Source organism: Lipotes vexillifer, unplaced genomic scaffold, assembly GCF_000442215.2.
Source record: "Lipotes vexillifer unplaced genomic scaffold, Lipotes_vexillifer_v1.1 scaffold443, whole genome shotgun sequence".
Taxonomy (NCBI): Eukaryota; Metazoa; Chordata; class Mammalia; order Artiodactyla; family Lipotidae; genus Lipotes; species Lipotes vexillifer.
In genome coordinates, this window is record NW_006779163.1 from 3471463 (window position 1) to 3495290 (window position 23828).

Below are 23828 nucleotides of genomic sequence, written 5' to 3' on the forward strand. Positions count from 1 at the left end.
TTTTTTTTTTTTTTTTTTTTAATTGATGAACGTACATTGATACATCATTGTCACTCAAAGTCCATAGTTTACCTAAGGGTTCACTTTTGGGGTTGTATGTTCTGTGGGTTTGGAGACATGTGTAATGACATGTATCCATCATTATAATACACAGAATAGCTTCACCCCCCTAAAAATCCTCTGTGCTCCGCCTGTTCATCTCTCTCTCCCCACCCCCTGGCAAACATGGATTATGGACCTAAATGTATATGTGAGGGTCTCTGTGGATGTCCACTCTTTCATTCCTGTTACAGGTAATTTGGGTTTTCACTTTCTTTGTTGTTATGTCTGGCTAGAGGTTTATCAGTTTTACAGTTCTTTAAAAGAACCAGCTTTTGACTTCATTGATATTGTCTTTAATGTTAGTGTTTTTAATTTCATTTATTTCTGTTCCTACCTTCATTATTATTTTCTTCCTTCTGTTAGCTTTGAGTGTAATTTGCTCTTTGTTCTAGTTTGTTAAGATGGTAGCTTAGATTATTTATTTTATTTTTATTATTAATATTTTTTTGGCCATGCCACACCACATGTGGGATCTTAGTTCCCTGACCAGGGATCAAACCGCTCCCCCTGCAGTGTAAGCCCAGAGTCTTCTGCCAGGGAAGTCCCAGATTATTTATTTTAGACCTTTCTTTTTTTTCTTATAACAGCATGTAATGCTATAAATTTCCCTCTGAACACTGTTTTACCTGCCTTCCACAAATTTTGATATGTTGTATTCATTTAATTTTCATTTAGTTTAAAATAGTTTATAATTTCTCTTGAGACTTCTTTCACCCATGGGGTAATTTAGAAGTGGGTGGTTTAATTTCTAAATGATTAACTAAGCTACATCTGAGATTTCCAGATATAGTTTAGTTAATTTGTAGTTTAATTTTGTTATGGTCAGAGAACATTGTTTGCATGATTTCCATTCTTTTGAACTTTTTAAAGTTTGTTTTATGGCCTAGAGTATGGTAAATGTTCCATGTGCCCTTGAAAGGAATGTGTATTTTGTGTGAGATTTTTTATAAATGTCAATTAGGTCGAAGTGATTCATAGTGTTTTTAAGGAATTTGGTATCCATACTGATTTCATCTTTTCTTGTTCTGTTAATTACTGAGAGTAATACTGAACTCTCCAACTATAATGTGTATTTGTCTCATTCTTCCAGTTTTCTGTTTTTGCTTTGCATGTTTGTAACTCTCTTTTTAAGTGCATAAATATTTTGTACTGTTGTATATTCCCGGAATATTGACTCTTTTATTGTTATATAATGTTCCTGTTTGTCTTTAGTAGTGTTCTTTGTTTGGAACTCTACTTTTTCTGATATTAATATAACTGCTGAAGCCTTATTTATTGTTTCACAGTATATGTTCCCATCATTTTACTTTTGACCTTTGTCTTTAGATTGAAAGTAGATAACTTAGAAACAACATCACTTTTTAAAATCCAGTTCAATATTGTCTTTAACTTTGATGTTTGTACCCTTTACATTAATGTAATTATTTATATATTGATACTTGTATTAAAATGTTGCTATTTTTTGTTTGCTTCATCTATTGTTTCATTCTTCTGCCTTCTGAGTTAAAAATTTCAAAAAAGTTCAGCATTTCTCATGATTCTTTTTTTTATCTCAGCAATTATTTATACCTCTTGTTTAATTTTAAAACTAATTGCCCTAAAGTTTGCATTACATGTATTTACTCAGTTTACTTTTATATAACTTACACTGCTTCATTGTAGTTTAATGACCTGACAACAGTATATTCCCATTTCCCTTCTGCCTTTGTTCTATTGTTGTCATACATGTTACTTGTACGTATGCCATGAACACACAGCGCATTGCTGCTCTTTTTGCTTGAGATAGTCATTTAACTTTAGAGCAATTCAAGGTAAGGAAAAAAAGTTTTATTTTTACCCTCATTTATCCCACTTCCAGGGCTCTGTATTTCTTTGTGTAGATCCAAGTTTCTGTCTGGTTATCATATTCCTTCTATCTGAAGAACTTCCTTTCACATTTTGTGTAGAATAAATCTGCTGGAGATTAATTCCCTTAGTTTTTGTCTGAGAAATTTTTCCTTTTTCTTTTTTGAAAAATATTTTTGCTGGACAAGTTCTTGCTTGACCATTTTTTTCCTTCGTCACCTTTAAGATGTTATTTTACTGTGCTATCATGCATGGTTTTTGATACGGAGTCTGATGTAATGCTTATTTTTGTTCCTAGATATGAAATGCATCTTTTTGTCTCTGACTGACTGTAAGATTTTCTGTTTGTATTTTGTTTTCTGCAGTTTCAGTGTGATATGAGTTAGTATATTGCATTGTATTATATTATTTTCTTTCGCAGGAGGAGTATTTATCCTGCTCAGTGTTTTCTGAGCTGTTGGATTAGTGTTTTGGTATTGTCATCAATTTTGAAAATTTTTGGCTATTCAGTTTTCAAATATTTCTTCTGCCTATTCTTCCTTTCTATTCCCTCTGGGATTCCACTGACATGTATGTCAGACTACTTGGTATCATTCTACAGCTCTTAGATGCCCTGTTTTTTTCCTGCTTCTTTTCTTTGTGTTTCAGTTTGGTTTAGTTTCTATTGACCTACCTTCAAGTTTTCTGATTTCCTTCCTCAGCTATGTCGAGTCTACTGATCAGTCTGTTTCTTGAAACTGTCATATTTCTTATTATGCTGTTGATTTGTAGCATTTTTGCTAGATTATTTCTTACCGTTTCCTTCTTTCCACTGAGTTTTTCTGTCTGATCTTGCATTGTTCATCTTCTCCATTAGAGCTGGTGTCCAATGGCACTGCTCAAGGTAAGTATCAAATTCAGTCTCTCTCTGCAAGCATCTGAGATTTTGGGCTAGTTGTTTTCCCCTCAGTATCTGTTCTGTGGTGAGTTCTAGGCAAGTCATGAACATGAGTCTGTCTGGACTTTTTTTTTTTTTTAAAGAAAGTAGTGTTTAGATTTCTATCTCTTTTTAAAAATTAATTAATTTATTATTTATTTATTTATTTGGCTGTGTTGGGTCTCTGTTTCTGTGCAAGGGCTTTCTCCAGTTGCATCGAGCGGGGGCCACTCCTCATTGCGGTGCGTGGGCCTCTCACTGTCACGGCGTCTCCCCATGCGGAGCACAGGCTCCACATGCGCAGGCTCAGTAGGTGTGGCTCACGGGCTTAGTTGCTCCGCGGCACGTGGGATCTTCCCAGACCAGGGCTCGAACCCATGTCTCCTGCATTGGCAGGCAGATTCTTAACCACTGCGCCACCGGGGAAGCCCTGGACTTTTGTTATTCTTGTTCTTACTCTTTAAAGCAGGGAGCAGTTGTTTTCCAGCTCTACAGCCTAAGCAGAAACTGGAAGCCTAGTCCATAGTTTTCTTCTCTGTCATTTTCTTGTTGATTCAGAATTCTGTTAGAATAAATTTTGAAATTATGGATTGTGTGATTTTTGTTATGTTTTCTAATGTATTGAGATTTAACTGAAGTGTAATATGTAATTGTTTTTGTGACTACTTGATCCATATTTGAAGAGAATGTGTAGTTTCATTTTGGAGCAATGTTGATTGTGAATTATTTACATTTATTTTATTGTTAAGCATTTGCTAAACTTTGTAAGTTCTGGTCAAGTCGAATTTTTTTATGTTAATTATCTCACATTTTCTAGACATACAAGATATATAATCATATTATCTAATATAGTGATAATTTGTTTTCTGTTTCTATATTCATGTCTCCTTTTCTTGTTTTGTATTTTCATATGTTGCTCTGTCATCCAAAATAGCTCAATAGCGAAATAATTGTCCATATTTTGTTTTGATCTTCACATCAGTGTAAGTGCTTATTAAATTTTACTCTAAAAATTGGTGCAGACTTCCAGTTTGATATTGCTTTTCTTTGTCATATATATTTTAGTCCCTTTTTTGTGGGGAGAGGTGGTCTGGAATGAATTTAAAGTTTGGGTAATTAACTTTTCAGCATCTATTAAGATCATCTCATTTTTTTCTTTGACCAATTAATGTGAAACTTCCTCTTAGTAGACTTTTAAATTTAACCATTCTGTCACTTTGAGATATTTTATCCTTTAAATATATTACTTCTTCTGTTTTTTAGTTCTATATAAAATGCTTACATCATATTGATCAGTGAAATTGTTATATATATTTTATTGTTACGCTGTCTTTTATAAGTTTTCATGAAGGCAATGATAGATTTGTTCAGTGTATTTGAAAGCATTCCATTTTTTCTCTCTGCACCAAAATCATTTCTGTACTGTGGGAACTACCTATTTCTTCAACACTGGTAAGATTCCTGAGTAAACCTATTTTACGGTAGAACCTTTTCTTAAAAAATTATTTAATAACTATCCAATTTTTCCTAGAGTTGTTATTGTGTTCGGATGTTTAACTTTAATAACTGTATCTGCTTATTTCCTGGTTATTGGTCTGTTTATACTTTCATCTTCTGAGTCATTTTTGCTAATGCACATATTATTTCATAATAAGCGTTTCACCTGTTTTCAAACTTTTCAGCATGTTAGAAGACATGGTATTATATGCATTTATTTTACATCTGTTATATTCTCATTTTATTTATGATTCATTTTATTTGTATTTTCTCTATTTTTCTTTCAGTGGGACTTATCAGAAAATGTATCTGTTTTATTGCCTTGCCTCAAAAATCCGTTCTTGTAATGTGCTGTTTTGATTCCCTTCTGATTTCCTTTACTGTATTTTTTTCAGGTATTTTCTTAGCAGTTTTATGAGATTTACCATTAACATCCTAAGTGTATAGCAGTCTACTGGATTGATATCAGTGCAGCTTCAATATCGTACAAAACTCTGCTTGTATATAGCTCCCTTCCCTTTCCCCCATTTATGTTGTTATTGTCACAGATTACATCTTTATATATTCTGTACTCATCAATATACATTTATAATTATTGCTTTGTGCATTTTTCTTTTATGTCATATAGGAAATGTACAGAAGTAGCTGCACATCAGAAATAGGTAGTGCTGGCTTTTTTTTTTGTTTGTTTGTTTGTTTGTTTTTTGCAGTACGCGGGCCTCTCACTGTTGTGGCCTCTCCCGTTGCGGAGCACAGGCTCCGGACGCGCAGGCTCAGTGGGCATGGCTCACGGGCCCAGCCGCTCCGCGGCATGTGGGATCCTCCCGGACCGGGGCACGAACCCGCGTCCCCTGCATCAGCAGGCGGGCTCTCAACCACTGCGCCACCAGGGAAGCCCCAGTGCTGGCTTTTATATTACCTATGTGTGGTTAACGTTTCTGGAGTTCTTTAAGCTTCATGTTGCTTCAGGTTATTATGTTGTATCCTTTCATTTCAGCCTAAAGGACTCCCTTTAGCATTTCCTGTAAAGCAAGTCTACTAATAATATAACCTGAGTTTCTGTTTACCTAGGAATAACATAATTTCTCCTTCAATTTTAAAGGGTAGTTTTGCCAGATGTAGAATTTTTTTTCACCAAATTTTAGAAATTGAATGATTTACAATGATTCAGGTGTATAGCAAAGTGATTGAATTATTTCTTCAATATATGTATATGTATATATATATATATATATATGTATATTCTTTTTCAGATTCTTTTCCATTATAGGTTATTACAAGATACTGAATATAGTTCCCTGTGCTATACAGTAGGTCCTTGTTGTTTATCTATTATATATATGGTAATGTGTATATGTTAATCCCAAACTCCTAATTTATCCCTCCCTCCCTTTCCCTTTTGGTAACCATAAGTTTTTCTATGTCTATTTCTGTTTTGTAAATAAGTTCATTTGTATCATTTTTTTTAGATTCCACATATAAGTGATATCATATATTTGTCTTTATCTGACTTACTTCACTTAGTACTATAATCTCTAGGTCCATCCATCTTCCTGCAAATGGCAATATTTCATTCTTTTTTACAGCTGAGTAATAATCCATTGTATATATATACCACATCTTCTTTATCCATTTATCTTCTGATGGACACTTAGGTTGCTTGCATACCTTGGCAATTGAAAATAATGCTGCTATGAACATTGGGGTGAATGTATATTCAGATGTAAATTTTTGGTTGACAGTTTTTTCTTTTAACACTTTAAATGTGTGATTCCACAGCCTTCTGGCCTCCATGGTTTCTGATTGGAAATTGACTGTTAACCCTATCGAGGATCCCTTGTATGTGATGAATCATTTTGCTTGCTGCTTTTAAGATCCTCTCTTTGAGTTTGTCTTTCAGTTGTTTGATTGTAATGTATCTCAGTGTTGACCTCTTTGAGCTTATCCTATTTTGAGTTTGTTCAGCTTCTCGAATATGTACACTTATATCTTTTATCAAATTTGGACAATTTTGGCCATTATTTCTTTAAATATTCTTTCTGCCCCTTTATCTTTTTCCTTTTCTTCCAGAACTCCTATTATGTGTGTATGTTGTTACTCCTGACAGTGTCCCCCAGGTCTCTTGGGCTCTGTTTATTTCCCTTTATTTTTTTCTTCCTGCTTCTCAGACTGGATAATTTTAATTGAACTATCTTCAAATTTGCCGATTCTTTCTTCTGCCTTTTCACATCTTTTATTGCAACTCTCTTGTGAATTTTTCATGTATGTTATTGTGCTTTTTGTCTCCCAGATTTCTTTTGTTCCTTTTTATAATTTTCATTGCTTTATTGATGTTTTCTATTTGTTGAGACATTGTTGTCCTGGCTTACTTTAACTCTTTGTCCATGGTTTTCTCTAGCCTTTGAGAATACTTAAGACAGTTAATTCAAAGCCTTTGTCTAGTAAGTCCAATGTCTTTCCTTCCTTAGGGGAAATTTCTGTTAATTTCTTCTGTGAATGGGCCATATTTCTTGTTTCTTTGAATGTTTCATAATTTCTTATTGAAGACTGGACAGTTTGAATATTATAACGTGGTAACTCTGGAAATTAGACATTCCCCCCTTGTCAGGATTTGTTCCTGTTGCTTGTTGTGGACTGTTGCTGTTTGTTTAGAGGCTTATCTAAACTGTTTTTTTAAAGTCTGTACTCTTTGTCATGTGTGGTCTCTGAAATCTCTGTTCCTTTATCTTGTGTTAAGCTGGTTGTGACAGATTTCCTTGCCTGCCAGGAGAAATAAATAAGGAAGTAAAGAATAGAAATAAAGGAAGGAAGAGAGGGAGGGAGGAAGGAAGGAAGGAAGCAAGCCTCCCTCTGGCTTTTCAGATTGGCTCTGTGTTGGGACATTCCTTCAGTGCTTAGCCAGGACATTTACAAGTCTGCCTTGGTCTTCACTTCCTGCATGCACTAAGTTTAGAGATCAGCCAGAGGGGAAAGTTTTAGGGCCATCTTTTCTGGGCATGTATCCTGCCTTGGGCATGTATGTAGCTTTTTGGAATCCCCGAATTTCCCAAGGAAACTCTTCATCTTTTCTTCCCAGGCTTTTGGTGCATCTATTGTTTTTCTCACTTGTACTCTTTTGTCCCATTTGGCAGCAGATTGTGCATTTGCATACATTGTTTTGAAAGAATGACTCTGCATAGCTATTTTCCAACCTAAGTAAGTTTTGAGGAAAACAAAAACACGTGCTTATGTCATTCCTCAGGTAGCCCCTAGACAAGTTAGAACAAACACAGTTCTTTGAGGAGAAGGATTGCTTTTCTTCTTCCAGAACCAAGGACCATGGTTCCATACTGGGGATGTGGGCTGCTTTATTCAAGACTGTTTCTGAGTTGGGGAGTGGGTGGGGCAAGACTAAGTAAAAATGACAAAAAGCTTTCCTACTGTTTTTGAGCTGTGTTTTTCTTGATTCAGCCTTCAGTTTGGTTGCTACAAACCTTGTTTTCCAGAATTCTAAAACAGTTGATTCTGACGTTTTTGCTTGATTTTTCATTGTTTCTGTGGAGAAACGAACCCTTGGAGCTGCCTACTCTGCCATTTTTCCTCTTTATTTCAAAAATCAGTTTTTGAATGTCAATGAGTTCAGCTTTCTTTACATTTTCTAGTTTGTTCATTTCTGCTTTGATATTTATTCTTTCCTCTTTCTGCCCAAGAGTATTGGTTTGCTTTTACTGCTTACTGAGGGTAGATGTTTTATCTTCTTCCTTCCTTCTTTATTTCTGCCTCCCAACTCTTCGACTATGTGTGTACTCATTTTTTGATTTTTGAAAAAATGTTATTGTAGTTTTTTCTTAGCTCTTTCTTTGATGGTTACTTAGGGTCGTTTGTTCATTTATAAGTGGTTGGGATTTATTTTTAAATTGTGTTATCTAGTATTATAGCATTGTATGTATTTAGAGATCAGTCTGTAAAATATCTTCTTTTTTGGCATTCATTAGGGATTATTTTCCTCTTACTTTTTCGTATTTCATCAATTTTTATAAGTGTTCCATGGATGATTTTCTTGAAATTTTGTAGAGTTTATTTTCTTTACAAATTATGCAGTTAAAATTTGTGTTCATACAAATATATGTAATATTTACTTGATCAACCATCATATTTATATGTCAGATTCTTTATATCCATATTTTTCATCTGCTTGATCTGTCTCAGTCTGAAAGTATTGAGTTTAAGTCTTCAGTTCAAATTGTTTCTGCCAATTTTCTGTTGAATTTTTAAAAGTTACTTTTGGGGCTTCCCTGGTGGCGCAGCGGTTGAGAGTCCGCCTGCCGATGCAGGGGACACGGGTTCGAGCCCCGGTCTGGGAAGATCCCGCATGCCACGGAGCAACTGGGCCCGTGAGCCACAACTACTGAGCCTGCGCGTCTGGAGCCTGTGCTCCCCAAGAAGAGAGGCCGCGATAGTGAGAGGCCCGCGCACCGCGATGAAGAGTGGCCCCCCGCTCACCTCAACTAGAGAAAGCCCTCGCACAGAAACGAAGACACAACACAGCCAAAATAAATAAAGAAATTAAAAAAAAAAAAGTTACTTTTGGATCTGTTATTTGATACAGAAAAGTTCATAACTATTATGTATTTAGTGAGTATTTTTTAATTAAAAAACTTCCTTTCCTATTTAATGCATTTTTGCTTCTCAAATTTTACTTTGATATTCTTTACAAAATTTCATCCTGCCTGATATATTTTTGTTCTTTCTTTTATTTTTTATTATTAAGTGAATAAGTATATAATGAGTACCTGGAATTGTTAGGTTTTATGATTGCCATTCCCATTATTCACATGCTTTTTTTTAAGTTTTTGCGTAACCTGCAATTGTATGTTTAAAAAAGACTTGAAATAATTATGGATTTTCAGAAGAGTTATATAGTACAAAGTTTCCATATACCCCTTAGCCAGTTTTCATGATTATTTACATCTTACACCATGTACATTTATAAAAACTAAGAAATTAACATTGGTGCTACACTGTAAACTAACCTACAGACTTTATTAGGATTTCACCAGTGTTTCCAATGAACATCCTTTTCTGTTTCAGGATCCAGTCCAGGATACCACATTGCATTTAGTTACTGCTTTTCCTCAGTTACCTCCAATCTAAGGCCATATCTTGGTCTCCTTGTATTTTATGACTTGATACTTTTCCAGTGTACTGGTCAAGTATTTTGTAGACTGTCCTTCAATTTGGGTTTGTCTGATGTGTAATCAGTAGGTTATGGGTTTGGGGGATTATACCACAAAGGGGAAGTGTGCTTCTCAGTGAATCAGATCAGAGTATACATGACAGCAACACGATTTGTGCAGGTGATGTAACCTTGATCACAGGTGTGGGCCAGGTTTCTGCACTGTACAGGTACTCTTTTTTTCCTTTACATACTCTGTTTGTTAGAAAGGGGTCATTAAGTCCAGTCACTTAAGGGGAGAGGAATTAAGGTGCACCTCCTAAAGGGAAGAGGATCAATTGGTGGGCATCTGTTAAAACTACCATGATATTTCATAAATATGTCGGGGGAGATATTTTCAGGCTATGCAAATACCCTATTTCTCTTTAAAGTTTTACCAACTAGTTTTAGCATCCATCTGTGGCTCTTGTCTGTAGCAATTATTACTGTGGTGCTCTAATGGTGATTTTTCTATTTCCCTTATTCTTTTTACACTTGTTATTTGGAATTCAGCTATAAGGAATATTTGTCCCTTCTCCCATTTGTTTTTTTATTCCAGAGTCAGCAAGCTTTTTCTTTAATGGACCATGTAGCAAATATTTTAGTCTTTGTGGACCGTACAGTCTCTGTTACACAACTGACTCTGATAGCGTGAAGCACCATAGATGATACATAAATGAATGGGCGTGGTGTGTTCCAATGAATCTTTATTCTTAAAAACAGACACTGGGCCAGATTTGGCCTGCAGGCCAACTTCTGATAATTAATTCATTTATTTATATCAGGTGAACTCATGGGTATTTATTTTATTCTTTAGGTTATACATGTATAACCTATTTATTATTCAAACTATTCCAGCTTTGGCCACTGGGACCTCTTCTAGTTGGCTCCTTTGGCATTCCACTGCCATCATTTGGGGTTGATCGGTTGAACATTTCTTATTTTCTGGCATTATGAGATCCTCCAGGCTCATTTTTTTAATGGGTTAGTTTATGTTTTGTCCTTTAACCAACGAAATGTCTTCCTCCTTCCTTCCCAACTGAAGGTCCACTTGACTGGTTTTAGAATTCTTAAGTTTACAATATTTATGTTTTCAACTTCTGTACTATTTTGGATGGGGGAAGGTTGGGGTGTGAGGTAGGGAGTTTAATTTTTTGAAATTAAGTTTTGCAAGAATAGAGATAAAGTTGATTTATTCTCAACCTTTGCTTCCGCCATCAGAGATCTTTTTTTGACCTACAGCCTCAAGATACAGAGATCTCTTCTGTTATGCCTTATTAATGTTCTTATCCCATTTTGATTTTTTTCCCTTTGTCAGACTTACATTGCTTGGGTCTCTGTTAACCCTCCTGGATGCCTACACTCATTTTTCTTAATGTTTTCTTTAAAAACCTCTGTGTCCTTTTCTTCTGCATTCTTGGAGAGCTCTTCAAGTATGTCGTATATATCACTGATTTCATTTTCTGCATGTTGGCTCTGTCCTTTCCTGGTTCCAATGGGAATTTATTTCTTTGCCTGTGGTTTTTTTTTTTTTTTCTTTTTCCCCCTTTGGTTTCCTTACATCCTTTCTTATGTAAATGGGTCTTCTTTCAGTTCAGTTCCCTACTCAACCTATTTATTTTATTTCATCATTTATCTTTTTTTCCTCTATCTTTTGAAAACAGAGGCCATATTTTCTGTAGTCTTTGAAAACATGACACAAATGCTATCCAAAAATGTATAGTAGAACTTTTCTTAGTAGGCTATTACAGAGAATTTTTAGTTATGATCTTGTTCTGAAGTATTTTAGAAGGTTTTTTTCCTTCCCTTTCTAGTTTTATTGATTTGAGTCCTCTCCCTCTTCTTGATGAGTCTAATGGTTTATCAATTATGTTTATCTTCTCAAAGAACAAGCTTTTAGTTTTATTGATCTTTGCTGTTGTTTTCTTTGTTTCTATTTCATTTATTTCTCCTCTGATCTTTATGATTTCTTTCTTTCTACTAACTTTGGGTTTTGTTTGTTCTTCTTTCTCTAGTTCCTTTAGGTGTAAGGTTAGATTGTTAATTTGAGATTTTTCTTGTTTCTTGAGGTAGGCTCGTATAACTATAAACTTCCCTCTTAGAACTGCTTTTGCTGCATCCCATAGGCTTTGGAGCATCGTATTTTTGTTGTCATCTGTCTCTAGGTATTTTTTTATTTCCTCTTTGATTTCTTCAGTGATCTCTTGGTTATTTAGTAACGTATTGTTTAGACGCCATGTGTTTGTGTTTTTTAGGGGGTTTTTTTCCCTGTAATTGATTTCTAATCTCATAGCCTTGTGGTCAGAAAAGATGCTTGATAGGATTGCAATTTTTTAAAATTTACTGAGGCTTGATTTGTGACCCAAGATGTGATTTATACTGGAGAATATTCCGTGTGCACTTGAGAAGAAAGTGTAATCTGCTGTTTTTGGACGGAATGTCCTATAAATATCAATTAAATCTATCTGGTCTATTGTGTCATTTAAAGCTTGTGTTTCCTTATTAATTTTCTGTTTGGATGATCCGTCCATTGGTGTAAGGGAGGTGTTAAAGTCCCCCACTATTATTGTGTTACTGTCGATTTCCTCTTTTATAGCTGTTAGCAGTTGCCTTATGTATTGAGGTGCTCCTATGTTGCGTGCATATATATTTATAATTGTTATATCTTCTTATTGGATTGATCCCTTGATCATTATGTAGTGTCCTTCCTTGTCTGTTGTAACATTCTTTATTTTAAAGTCTTTTTTATCTGATATGAGTATTGCTGCTCCAGCTTTCTTTTGATTTCCATTGGCATGGAGTATCTTTTTCCATCCCCTCACTTTCAGTCTGTATGTGTCCCTAGGTCTGGAGTGGGTCTCTTGTAGACAGCATATATATGGGTCTTGTTTTTGTATCCATTCACTGAGCCTGTGTCTTTTGCCTAGAGCATTTAATTCATTCATGTTTAAGGTAATTATCAAAATGTATGTTACTGTTACCATTTTCTTAATTGTTACGGGTTTGTTTTTGTAGGTCCTTTTCTTCTCTGTGTTTCCCACTTAGAGAAGTTCCTTTAGCACTTGTTGTAGAGCTGGTTTGGTGGTGCTGAATTCTTTTAGCTTTTGTTTGTCTGTAAAGCTTTTGATTTCTCCACTGAATCTGAATGAGACCCTTGCCAGGTAGAGTAGTATTGGTTGTAGATTCTTCCCTTTCATCACTTTAAATATATCATGCCACTCCCTTCTGGCTTGTAGAGTTTCTGCTGAGAAATCAGCTGTTAACCTTATGGGAGTTCCCTCGTATGTTATTTGTCGTTTTTCCCTTGCTGCTTTCAATAATTTTTCTTTGTCTTTAATTTTTGTCAATTTGATTACTATGTGTCTCGGCGTGTTTCTCCTTGGGTTTATCCTGCCTGGGACTCTCTGTGCTTCCTGGACTTGGGTGGCTATTTTCTTTCCCATGTTAGGGAAGTTTTCAACTATAATCTCTTCAGATATTTTCTCAGGTCCTTTCTCTCTCTCTTCTCCTTCTGGGACCCCTATAATGCGAATGATGTTGCATTTAATGTTGTCCCAGAGGTCTCTTAGGCTGTCTTCAGTTCCTTTCATTCTTTTTTCTTTATTCTGTTCTGCAGCAGTGAATTACACTATTCTGTCTTCCAGGTCACTTATCCATTCTTCTGCCTCAGTTATGCTGCTATTGATTCCTTCTGGTGTATTTTTCACTTCAGTTTTTGTATTGTTCATCTCTGTTTGTTTGTTCTTTAATTCTTCTAGGTCTTTGTTAAACATTTCTTGCATCTTCTCGATCTTTGCCTCCATTCTTTTTCTGAGGTACTGTATCATCTTCACTATTATTATTCTGAATTCTTTTTCTGGAAGGTTGCCTATCTCTACTTCATTTAGTTGTTTTTCTGGGCTTTTATCTTGTTCCTTCATTTGGTACATAGCCCTCTGCCTTTTCATCTTGTCTGTCTTTCTGTGAATGTGGTTTTTGTTTCACAGGCTGCAGGATTGTAGTTCTTGCTTCTGCTCTGTTTTAGAAATTTTTATAAATACGTTACCAGTTTTGGTCTGTGTGCTCTTGATCAAACAGAGGTCTCTCTGGTTTAGTGTTTTCCACAGAGTGGGTGTGGGAGTTCCTCTTGGTCCCCTCCTCATTTGGATGCTGCTGTGTTCCCCAGTCAGTCCCTCACCCGATGCTAACTTGAATTGCACGGCCCTGAGCTGAATTTCTTGGTCTGCAGCTATTTCCTTAGTATACTGTAGTTTGGCTACACTGAGTGGGACGAGCCACGTCTTCTTACTGCCTTCTTCTCTGACTAGATAATCTGAAGCAACCACCATCTTCTAGACCTGAAACAGTCCATACCTGCTTGTCCCCAGAACTTGTCCCATCTTTACTCTTCCTGAGGACTTCATACCCCAAGTCCTAAAGATGGGAGCCTGTGCCTCTCTACCTCCAAGGAAGCTGTCCCAGGATGTTGAAAGGATGCAGAAAGAGAGGTCCTGTGGGTGTGGGGTTTGAGGTCCAGAATCTGGGGAATGTCCAAGGATGGCTGCTCTGGTGTATGTGTGAGCAGACAGCAGTTGTGGACATCATCTTCCTTTATTCCTTTTCGGCCTTGTTCTTTGCATTCAGAGGTTAAGACATGTACTAGGAAACCAAAGTTTCTCATCCAATGCCATCTGCGTGAGGGGCCTTCCTTCCAGAGTCTGGAAAATCTTCGTTGATGATCCTGGATTCCCGAGCTATTGTCATTTTATATACTCTTTTGGTTTGATGGGAAGCTGGGATAGGGAATATGACTGATAATTAGTCTTTTTTCCTTTGAACCAATGGAGAATTGGAGCAGGAGGGGAGGGAGGTCCACATGGCATGCTGGGAGACCCCAGGAGAGTCAAGCTCAGGAGGCTACTTTTTTTTAAAATTGAAATATAGTTGATTTACAATGTTGTGTTAGTTTCAGGTGTACAACACAGTGATTCCGTTATACATACATATATATATATCTATTCTTTTTCAGATTCTTTTCCATTATAGGTTATTACAAGATATTGAATGTAGTTCCTTGTGCTATATAGTCGGACCTTGTTGTTTATCTATTTTACAACTAGTGGTGTGTATCTGCTAATGCCAGACCCCTAATTTATCCCTCCCTCCCCTTTCCCCTTTGGTAACCAGTTTATTTTTTATGTCTGAGTCTGTTTCCGTTTTCTAAATAAGTTCATTTGTGTTATAGTTTTTAGATTCCACATATAGGTGATACCATATGATATTTGTCTTTCTCTGTGTGACTTACTTTACTTAGTATGATAGGTGAAGTCCGTCCATGTTGCTGCAAATGGCATTATTTCATTTTTTATGGCTGAGTAATATTCCATTGTGTGTATTATATACCAACATATATATATATATATATATATACACACCACATCTTCTTTATCCATTCATCTGTTGATGGACATTTGTTTCCATGTCTTGGCTATTGTAAATAGTGCAGCTATGAATATTGGGGTGCGTGTATCTTTTTGAATTAGAGTTTTCTTTGAGAGGCCACTTTCAAGCCATGTATAGATGCTGTAGGTTTTCTGTGACCCGGCAGGAGTTGGGGGGAGCATCAGAAGTTGCACGTATGCCATCAGCCTCAGTCAGGTTGGGCTCATTGAACAAGAGTGGGGAGTGGATATGGTGTCGTCCTTGAAAGCATGGGGTCTGGAGCCAGGATGCATCCAACCAAGTCTTAACTCTCTGCTGCTGGTCAGAGGTGGGGTCTTGGCCAAGGTCCTTAATCCCTGGGCACCTCAGCTTTGTCCTTTATCAAAAAGAGAATAAAGTGACCTACCTCGTTCAGGTATTTCAAAGATTAAATGAGTTAACATGTATAATATTACATTACTGTGTAGGGATCACATAGGACAGTGGCTGGCATTTGGTAAATGCTGAGTGAATGTTAGGTGGTGGTGGTATTATTGGGTCACCTGCCAGTGAACAGCTGAGGAGGCTGTCCTGCTGCCTGGAAAGGCCTCTCATTGGTCCAAATTTTCTCCATCTCCGAAGGCCCCATTCCTTCTCAGAGGAACCTCCCTGTGCATCTAATTTGAAGCAGCCATTCTTTCCCACAGCCCCTTTCTCTTCACCGTCAGAGCACCTTTCATGATTGTTATCACCTGTGACTTCATGCACCCTCATTCAAGCGCTGTGTCCCCACCAGCCTGTGGGTCCCATGCCGGCGGTCTGTGGGTTCACCATGGCCTGCGGTGCCTCGTGTACGGACATACGTTACGGCGCTGGATGCAGGACTTCATGAAGCCGTCTCCTTCAGTGCTTGTGGGCCACATGCTTGGCACCTTGCTTGCCTGGTTCTGGTGGCTTCCCACTGGTGAGGTGTAGCCAGGTGGCCAAGAACTTGGGCCGAGGAGTCAGACTAACTAGGGTTCCAGTCTTGGCTAACCACCTACTGACTGTGTGATGGAGGGAAACTTACCTAACTTCTCTGAGCCTCAACTTCCTCACCTGTCAGTGGTGAGAATACTGCCCAGTGGAAAGCTTATAAGTTCTTAACACAGTTCCTGGAACTTAGCATGTACCACTGAAGGTGACTGTCATCATCCTTATTCCTAACGAGACAGCCATCCACTTGTCATCGTGGCGCTGTTAATAATTGCCTCAGAATTTCCCTGCCCCCACCTGCAGTAGAGTCGCATCCTGTGTTAGCGGGGATCACAGAGAGAACATGTTAATTAATGATTTGCTTGAACTCAAGGGAATCATTCAGGGCCTCAGATTGCTTACCTCTGAATAGAGAAGGTGGCAGGTGTGTGAGCACATGCTTTCTTAATATCATTCACGCATTCCTAGGTAACTCCAGGAGAAGGGAATTGACCCTTGTTTCCATTTGGAGGGCCTGAGCCTCAGGTAGTGCACGAGGCCTGTGCAGGTAGCGTGGGCGCGGGGCATCAAGAGCAGAGCTGCTAGCACTTGGGGGCCCAGGTCTGTGTTTTCAACAGGTGTGAGGAGTTGAGGACAGTGGCAGAGGTTGGGGGGAGCTTAAGGGAAAGACAGGATTTCCAGACAGAGAACGTTGCAGTCATTTAACATTCAAGTCCTAAATAATGTAGGTTTTTGTTATCAACAGAACAGACTAGAGTTCTGGTCCTATTTGAGGATCTCCCGAGAAGAAGAGGCAAAGAGGGTCAGAAAACCTGTACAGGGATGTAAAGAAAGAGATTAGGCCTCAGGAGATGGCGCATTCAAAGTCTGGTGGGGTGTTTGGGAGCCAGCTCTCCTCTGAGCTCCTTGTGGGCATTTTTGTCTTTCAGAAAAAGCAGTTGTTTTTCTGAACCTGAAAAAAACCCGTTTTTTACAAAAGGTTTAAACGGTCGAAGAAATCATGTATATAAAATCACTTTTGTCACCTGAGGCTTTATTTCTCAGAGCAATTCCACTCATGTCCTCGTAGTGCTTTGTGGTGTTCAAGGCACTTTACTTTCTCAATCACACCTTATTCCTTATTCCAGCAACCTTGCAGGAAGCTGCTATTATTATTATTATTACTATTTCTGTTTGACCGATGGGGACATTGAGTCCCACAGAGGCTGGGCAACTAGCCCAGGGTCATATGAATAGAAAGTGGAGGAGCCAGTAGTTTTTCCCCTGCATGTCAGGCCATTAATAATCCTGTTAATTAACTGTTCATTGTTGGTATTGGGTTAATTTAAGTAGAAATGACTGTCAAGCCACCCAGTGGCTTTCTGGATGGGACCAAAGGTGGAAGCAGTGGCCTTTCTGTCCCTCATAAAGCCACTTGTGACTCAATCCTCCAGTAACTAGGAGGGAAGAAAACTAGCTCCTCCCCCAGTGCAGCCCCAAGTAGCCATGTAGACACTCCACCCTTGCTGACTGCCCAAGCTTCTCGAGCAGCCCTCCTCTGCACAGCCATCTCCCACACTTGGAAGGACTTATCTAAGTAGGTGGACTCGACTCTGTCTTCTTCCCCGGGAGGAGTTGAGTGTCCTCAGGGGGTCACTGTTCTGCAGGGTGGAGAAACATTATCTTTAGATACCACCCAGGTTTGTATTCACAGGAGGATATGCAAGATTAGGTGACCTTTACCCTGGAATGCTAATCTCCTTATTTGTATATCCTCCACTGTCACCCTATGAGGTAGGTGCTGTTATTGCCCCCTTGGTAGGTGAGTCATCTGAGGTTTAGCAACTTGCCCAAGAACACATGGAGTGTCTACATGGCTCCTTGGGGCCACACTGGGGGAGGAGCTGGTTTTCCACTCTCCAGCCATCTGTTCATTCGTCCATTCAGCCATCCATTTTTCCATCCATCCATCCATCTAGCCATCCATCCACCTACCCACCTATCACTGTGTTGGCTGTTTGTCTAACATGGTTTTCTGTTTTATTCTGGGGAAAAAGGTTCTCCATTCTGGGAGCCAAGCACATGCTTTCTGAAGCTGAAGACCTCCACGCCAACACGCCTCCCTTAGCTCCTAGCCCTTAGACATTTCTGGGCTTCCTCCTGACACTCCTAGGTTGGTCTTCTCAGGGATGCTGCGATTTCCAGCAGTGCCATGTTGCTTGCTCACTTTCCTCCCTCCGTTAACTTGCAGAGGGTTCCCCCTTCAAAGTCCTACAAACGTGCAAGGCTGCAGGCTCCTCCGGAGACACTCGTGACTTTCCGCAGCATTATCACAAATGAATACCCAGCTAGTCCCATTCCTCGATTCAGAGATTGGAAGTTGGATTCGTTTGGCGTGATTTTACTTTTTCAAACTATTATAGAGTTTGTGTGATACATCTAAAAATTATGTAATAAATCTAAAACAGATGTTTACAGAGCATTTTATAAGGAAAGAAATTTTCATAGAAATAGGCCAATTTGATTTCAGATGGATCAATTAAGGAAACAATTTAAATTGTCTATGAAGAAGCAGTATTATAAAGAGGCAATATGGCCTAGCTGTTTAGACATTTATTAAGTGCAAAGCAGTGAAAGTCGTTTAATTATTTTTCATAGCTTCTGTTGTATATAGATCATTGGGAGATAATCTCACTTTTCAAAAATTTTTATTATGGAAAAATTTAGACACATAAAAATTGCAACATGCAGGCGTAAACAGTTGTATAATGAACCCACATTTAATTTTGCATAGCTTCTGTTGTATGTAGATCATTGGGAGATAATCTCACTTTTCAAAAATTTTTGTTATGGAAAAATTTAGCCACATAAAAATTGCAACATGCAGGCGTAAACAGTTGTATAATGAACCCACATTTACCTATTACCCATCTTTAACAATTATCAACTATAACTGTAACGGCTTCTCCTCTCTCATATCGGTTTTTTTTCCATGAGTTTTGAGGGCATATTCCTCATGTATTACTTCAGTTCACTGGGTCGAATTCCATCCTAGAAAAGTATCTTATCTTGACATTAAACTATAGTAAACTTTTGAATATAATTGTTTACTTTTTCATTGAAATTTAGCTCTTTTTTGGGTAGAGCACTGGAAATTTTCTGTCAATTTGTTTTTAATTAAAAATTTCACACGTATAGCAAAGTTGAGAGAATAATAAGTGAAGCTTCACACACCCTTCACCCCGATTCACCAGTTATCAGCCTTCGGACTGGCATTTTCTAAGTGTGTTTTTCCATGTCTTGTTGAAGTCGAGAGCTTTACTTACTTTTGAAGGTACGTAGATAGGAGTTACATGGCTCGAAAACCAGATAATATGTTCAGATCTACCTCTACCACCTCTTAGCCCTGCATTGTAGGCAGCTTGCATCATACTTAATCCCTCATCTATCAAATCGGAGCATTAATAATGTACACCCTGTGGGGTTATGCAAGGTACATAATAGGTGCTCAAAAAATGTCACCCATCACCTTACCTCGCAGCTGTACCCCCTGTGTTGCAGCTGGGGGAGCCAAATAGGGGGATATTGGGCTTAATTGATTCGAGTCAGTTTTGGCCAATATGGAAGATTTTTTTTTTTTTTTTTTTTTTTTTTTCTTGCGTTATGCGGGCCTCTCACTGTCGTGGCCTCTCCCATTTGCGGAGCACAGGCTCCGGACGCGCAGGCTCAGTGGCCATGGCTCACGGGCCCAGCCGCTCCGCGGCATGTGGGATCTTCCCGAAACGGGGCACGAACCCGCGTCTCCTGTTTCGGCAGGCGGACTCTCAAGCACTGCACCACCAGGGAAGCCCCATGGAAGATTTTTATAATTGAGAGAGAGTTGGTATGGCCTAATGATTAAGAAAAAAAAACTTGGGGTGAGAGTGGTTCAAATCCCAGCTCTGCTTTTACCAGCTTGGAGCTTGGTTGAGAGACAGTCTCTCAGCCCCACTTCCCTCTCTGTAAAGTGGGGATAGGAAGAACACCTACTGCATCGGGTTGTTGTCTGGAGAAAATGAAACGGGACCATCCATGGCCAGCATTTAGTAGCGTCTGCCTCACACATGCCCAGCGAATATTACTAATCATTAGTATCATTGTAAGTAAGGATACATTTAGAAGAGTGCCTATAATGTAAACGCTCAATGTTACTTATTATTATAAGTAACGGTGAAAAACGCACACCAAATTGGTCTTTAAAAGTCTGATTCGTCTTTGGTGCAATGAAAAAAATATAGATCTTCAGTGAACGCTTGCAATGCGATTTCGAGTAAGAGTAAGCCTTGGATGGACAGGTCGATGCAGCCAGGCAGGTGTGGCATCGTGCAGTTGTCATGGGAAACAACGATGGTTGTTGTTCACCGCCAGTTCCCTTCAGCGATGTCCTAAAATAAACCAGCCTTCTTGAAGGCTCCTGGGAGGGTCAGCTTCCTGCCTCGGGAGCAGCTCGCCCCATGGCCAGGGCGGATGCATCTATCCCGAGGGCTCTGCGTTTTTCTTGTGTTCTAGGACTAATTTTTTTTTTTCTTCTGTCTCTCTCTCTTTCCCGATTCTCCTCTTGCATCCCAGGTTGAAAGGATTGTAGACAAGAGGAAGAACAAAAAGGGAAAATGGGAGTATCTGATCCGGTGGAAAGGCTACGGGAGCACCGAGGACACGTGGGAGCCCGAGCATCACCTGCTGCACTGCGAGGAGTTCATTGATGAGTTCAACGGGCTGCACCTGGCCAAGGACAAGAGGCTTAAGTCGGGGAAGCAGTCCGGCGCCTCCAAGCTTCTGCGGGACGGCCGAGGCCCCTCGGTCGAGAAACTGTCCCACAGACCCTCGGAATCCGGCAAGAGCAAAGGGACTTCCTATAAACGGAAGCGGATCAACCCTTCCCTGTCCAAGCCGAAAAAAGGGTATCCGGCCAAGCCCCCTGCAGGCGGGGACAGGGCCACCAAGACGGTGTCTTACAGGACTACCCCCAGTGGCTTGCAAATAATGCCCCTGAAAAAGGCGCAGAATGGGATGGAAAATGGGGACGCCGTCTCCGAGAAGGAAGAGAGGCATTTTGGAAACGGGTCCCACCAGCCCAGCTTGGATTTGAATGACGTGGGTGAGCAGGACCTGGGCGACTGCCACGTGAGCCCCGCGGCGCTGGCGGAGAACGGACTTGGTACGTGGCTGGTCTTCCTCTCGGATGGGGCTTTGCGGGCAGCCTAGGGAAACACACTGCCCCCACCCCGGCCTTGACCCTCAGCCAGGCAGTAATTGTCCCTTTGTCTCTTTCACCTAGGGCACTGTGGGCTCACTCACGTGCCTGCACTGGTTACAGACACCTATGCGTTGGGCGGGGCGGGGAGACTTTGCTGGCTAATTGGGGACACGGAGGAGTCCCTCTCTCCCATCCCCTCAGCTCCCCGTAGCAGGGAAGCTGCTCAGTGGCAGGGGGGGGGGGGGCGGCGGGCGGGGCCCAGCCACTGATGCTCCAGCCAAGGCTTGTCCTGCGTTGGAAATCCCTGGTTGCGCTTAAAGGCACCCGAAGCCATGGTAACCTCTCTGGAGCCCCTGCTCTGAGGGCGGCTCAGAGTCTTCACCCATCAGGACCCGAGACTCATGTCCCCACAGGACCAGTGCCTTTCGGAGGCCACATGCACCTCCCAGAGCCCTTGCTTCCAGTCTCGTGCCCTCAGCGCTGTAGCCCGGAGAGGCGAGGTCTGGGCCAGGCTCCCCTGCTTCTCAGTTTGGACTTGGAATTCTCCCAACTGGTCCTTAAGCTGGAGCCTCCTGCCTCTCATCTCTCGCTAACATGCATGATCTGGCCCCATGTCTGTGTTAGGTCCTAAATGCTGCCCCGACCCCCTCCTAGGCCAGTTCTTTTGCTTTGTACCTTCTTGCCACCTCCCACAAGCAACACAGCATTCAGGAATCCCTCCCTGACCAAGTCCCCACCAGCAAAATTAAGGAAAGAGGAGGCAATGACCCAGGTAATTCAAGCTCCCAAATCTGACATCTCCTCAACAGAGGCTCAGTGGCTGAGTCTTCCAGGTGAGCCGTCTGCACCTGTTACCTGTGTTCCTTCATTTCTCAGGTACCGGTGTGTCCACGTGGTGCATTTTTCTCTTTAGCTGCCAAAACTCTAAGCCTTGGGATGTCAGGAAATCCTGCTCGAGTGTGGAAAACCCATGCCCAACAGAGTAGGGCCACCCGATGCCCTGGATGGAACCAGAGTGCGTGTGGGAATAGGGGTGCCGGGACGCAGGTGGGACGGGTTGGGAGAGTTTCCGGAAGGATGGGGTGACAGAGGCAGATGCACGTTAGAGGGATGATGATTTCAGAGTTCAGAGTGCTCAGGGCGTGCCTGGCTGGGGAGAACGTGGCGTCTTTAGGCATTCTTGCCAGGGAGTCTGAGCGATCCGCTTTGAGGTTCCTCTTTCTCCAGAGAGAGGAATTTCACCCAAACAGGATTTATTTAGCAGTCTCTGCCCCAGATTGACTCATGTTTCCGTCTGGGGATCCCTGATGCTGACATGACTCTGCCTGCTAACATATGGAAAAGCTGTTTGTTTTAAAAATCCATCTCTTGGGGAGGAGTGGGCTTGTGTAAATGAGGCCTGGCACAAACATTGGTGTTTGATGTTCCTGTGACAGCAGCGGAAGGATTCCCTGTCTCTGGAAGGGGGGCTTGTGAGGCTCCTTAGGTGCAGGCTCAAGGAACTTGGGTGTGATTGCTGGCACCCTGGTCGGTAGCAGCCCTCTACCCTGCTCAAGATGTGGCTGCCCTGAGAGTGGGGGGATGGGAACGTGGGTGGGGAAGTGTGCTGACTCTAGCTGCCACACTTCAGGGCCGAGAGGGAAGTCAGACCTGTAGAGAAGTTTCAGTGAAGGCATGCTTCTCCTTCCATGCCCTTTTCCAGAGCGGGGCAGGGCTGCTAGCTGTGTGCAACCTGTCCGTGGGCCTCACCGATACCGCCCGGTTCACGACCTGGTGATGGAGCATGGTTCCCCATGATCCGGGGAAACAGATGAGAATGAGCCTGCTGGCCTCAGTGGTGGCCTTGTTAACCTCGAGTGCTTCCCCAGGTCTTTCTTGTCTTTGATCTCTTCTTGGCCTCATTTTTTCCCGATGTTGAATGTTCTCTACTCCACTCGGGCCCATGCCTGGACAGAGGGGAGGAAGCCACCTGCCTCTCTTTTGTTTGGTTTTGGGTGTTCCCAAAGGGCCCTTTTGTTTAATCGGATCCCACAATATTGGTGTCCTTGAGGTTCTCATAAGCCTAAGGCAGTTGTTCTCAAATTCATGTGTGTAAGATTCCCTGGCACTTTGTTAAAATGCAAATCCTGTAGAATCTGATTTACTAAGTCTGGGGTGGAGCCCAGAAGATGGGTTTTTAAAGCGCCCTAGGTGGCTCTCATGCATTTGGGGACCTGCTCTGTGGCAAAATGGGGTGATAATTACGTTTCACGTCAGGTGTCAATTTAAGTCAATTCAATACTTCTTTTGTTCTTCCTGAGAGTTAATCACCACGCTAGGTGCTTGGAGTAAAGTAATAAAAAGATAGGTAAGGACTGCACCCTCTGAAACTTACAGTCTGCTCTCTGCTAGGTTGAGAGTGAGTGTCTCTGGGTCATTGTTGAGAAGACTCCTGAGGCTGTTACTGGAAGGAGTAACACATATGTTACGTAGATGGTATGCCTTTCCATATCTGCATGACATCTTCTGTGGTCACTGGGGTGATAAATGCCCCAGCCCTGGTCAGCTTTTAACACTCTAGTTAGAAATAGCATAATATCCAGGTCTTAGAGTAACTGGGAAGAGGAAAAGACTGAGAATCCTTGAGAGAGAGAGAGAGAGAGAGAGAGAGAGAGAGAGAGAGAGAGAGAGAGAGAGAGAGAGAG

At 40.6% G+C, this 23828-nt stretch overlaps 1 protein-coding gene across 1 annotated transcript in view; it reads left to right on the forward strand.

Moving 5' to 3' along the window:
• CDYL2 (chromodomain Y like 2) overlaps positions 1-23828 on the forward strand; it is a 191381-nt gene that overhangs the window by 110558 nt on the left and 56995 nt on the right. The window contains exon 2 of the mRNA XM_007452548.1: positions 20517-21105. Within this exon, the coding sequence (XP_007452610.1) occupies positions 20517-21105 (589 nt within the window). The remainder of the gene's footprint in view (positions 1-20516; positions 21106-23828) is intronic.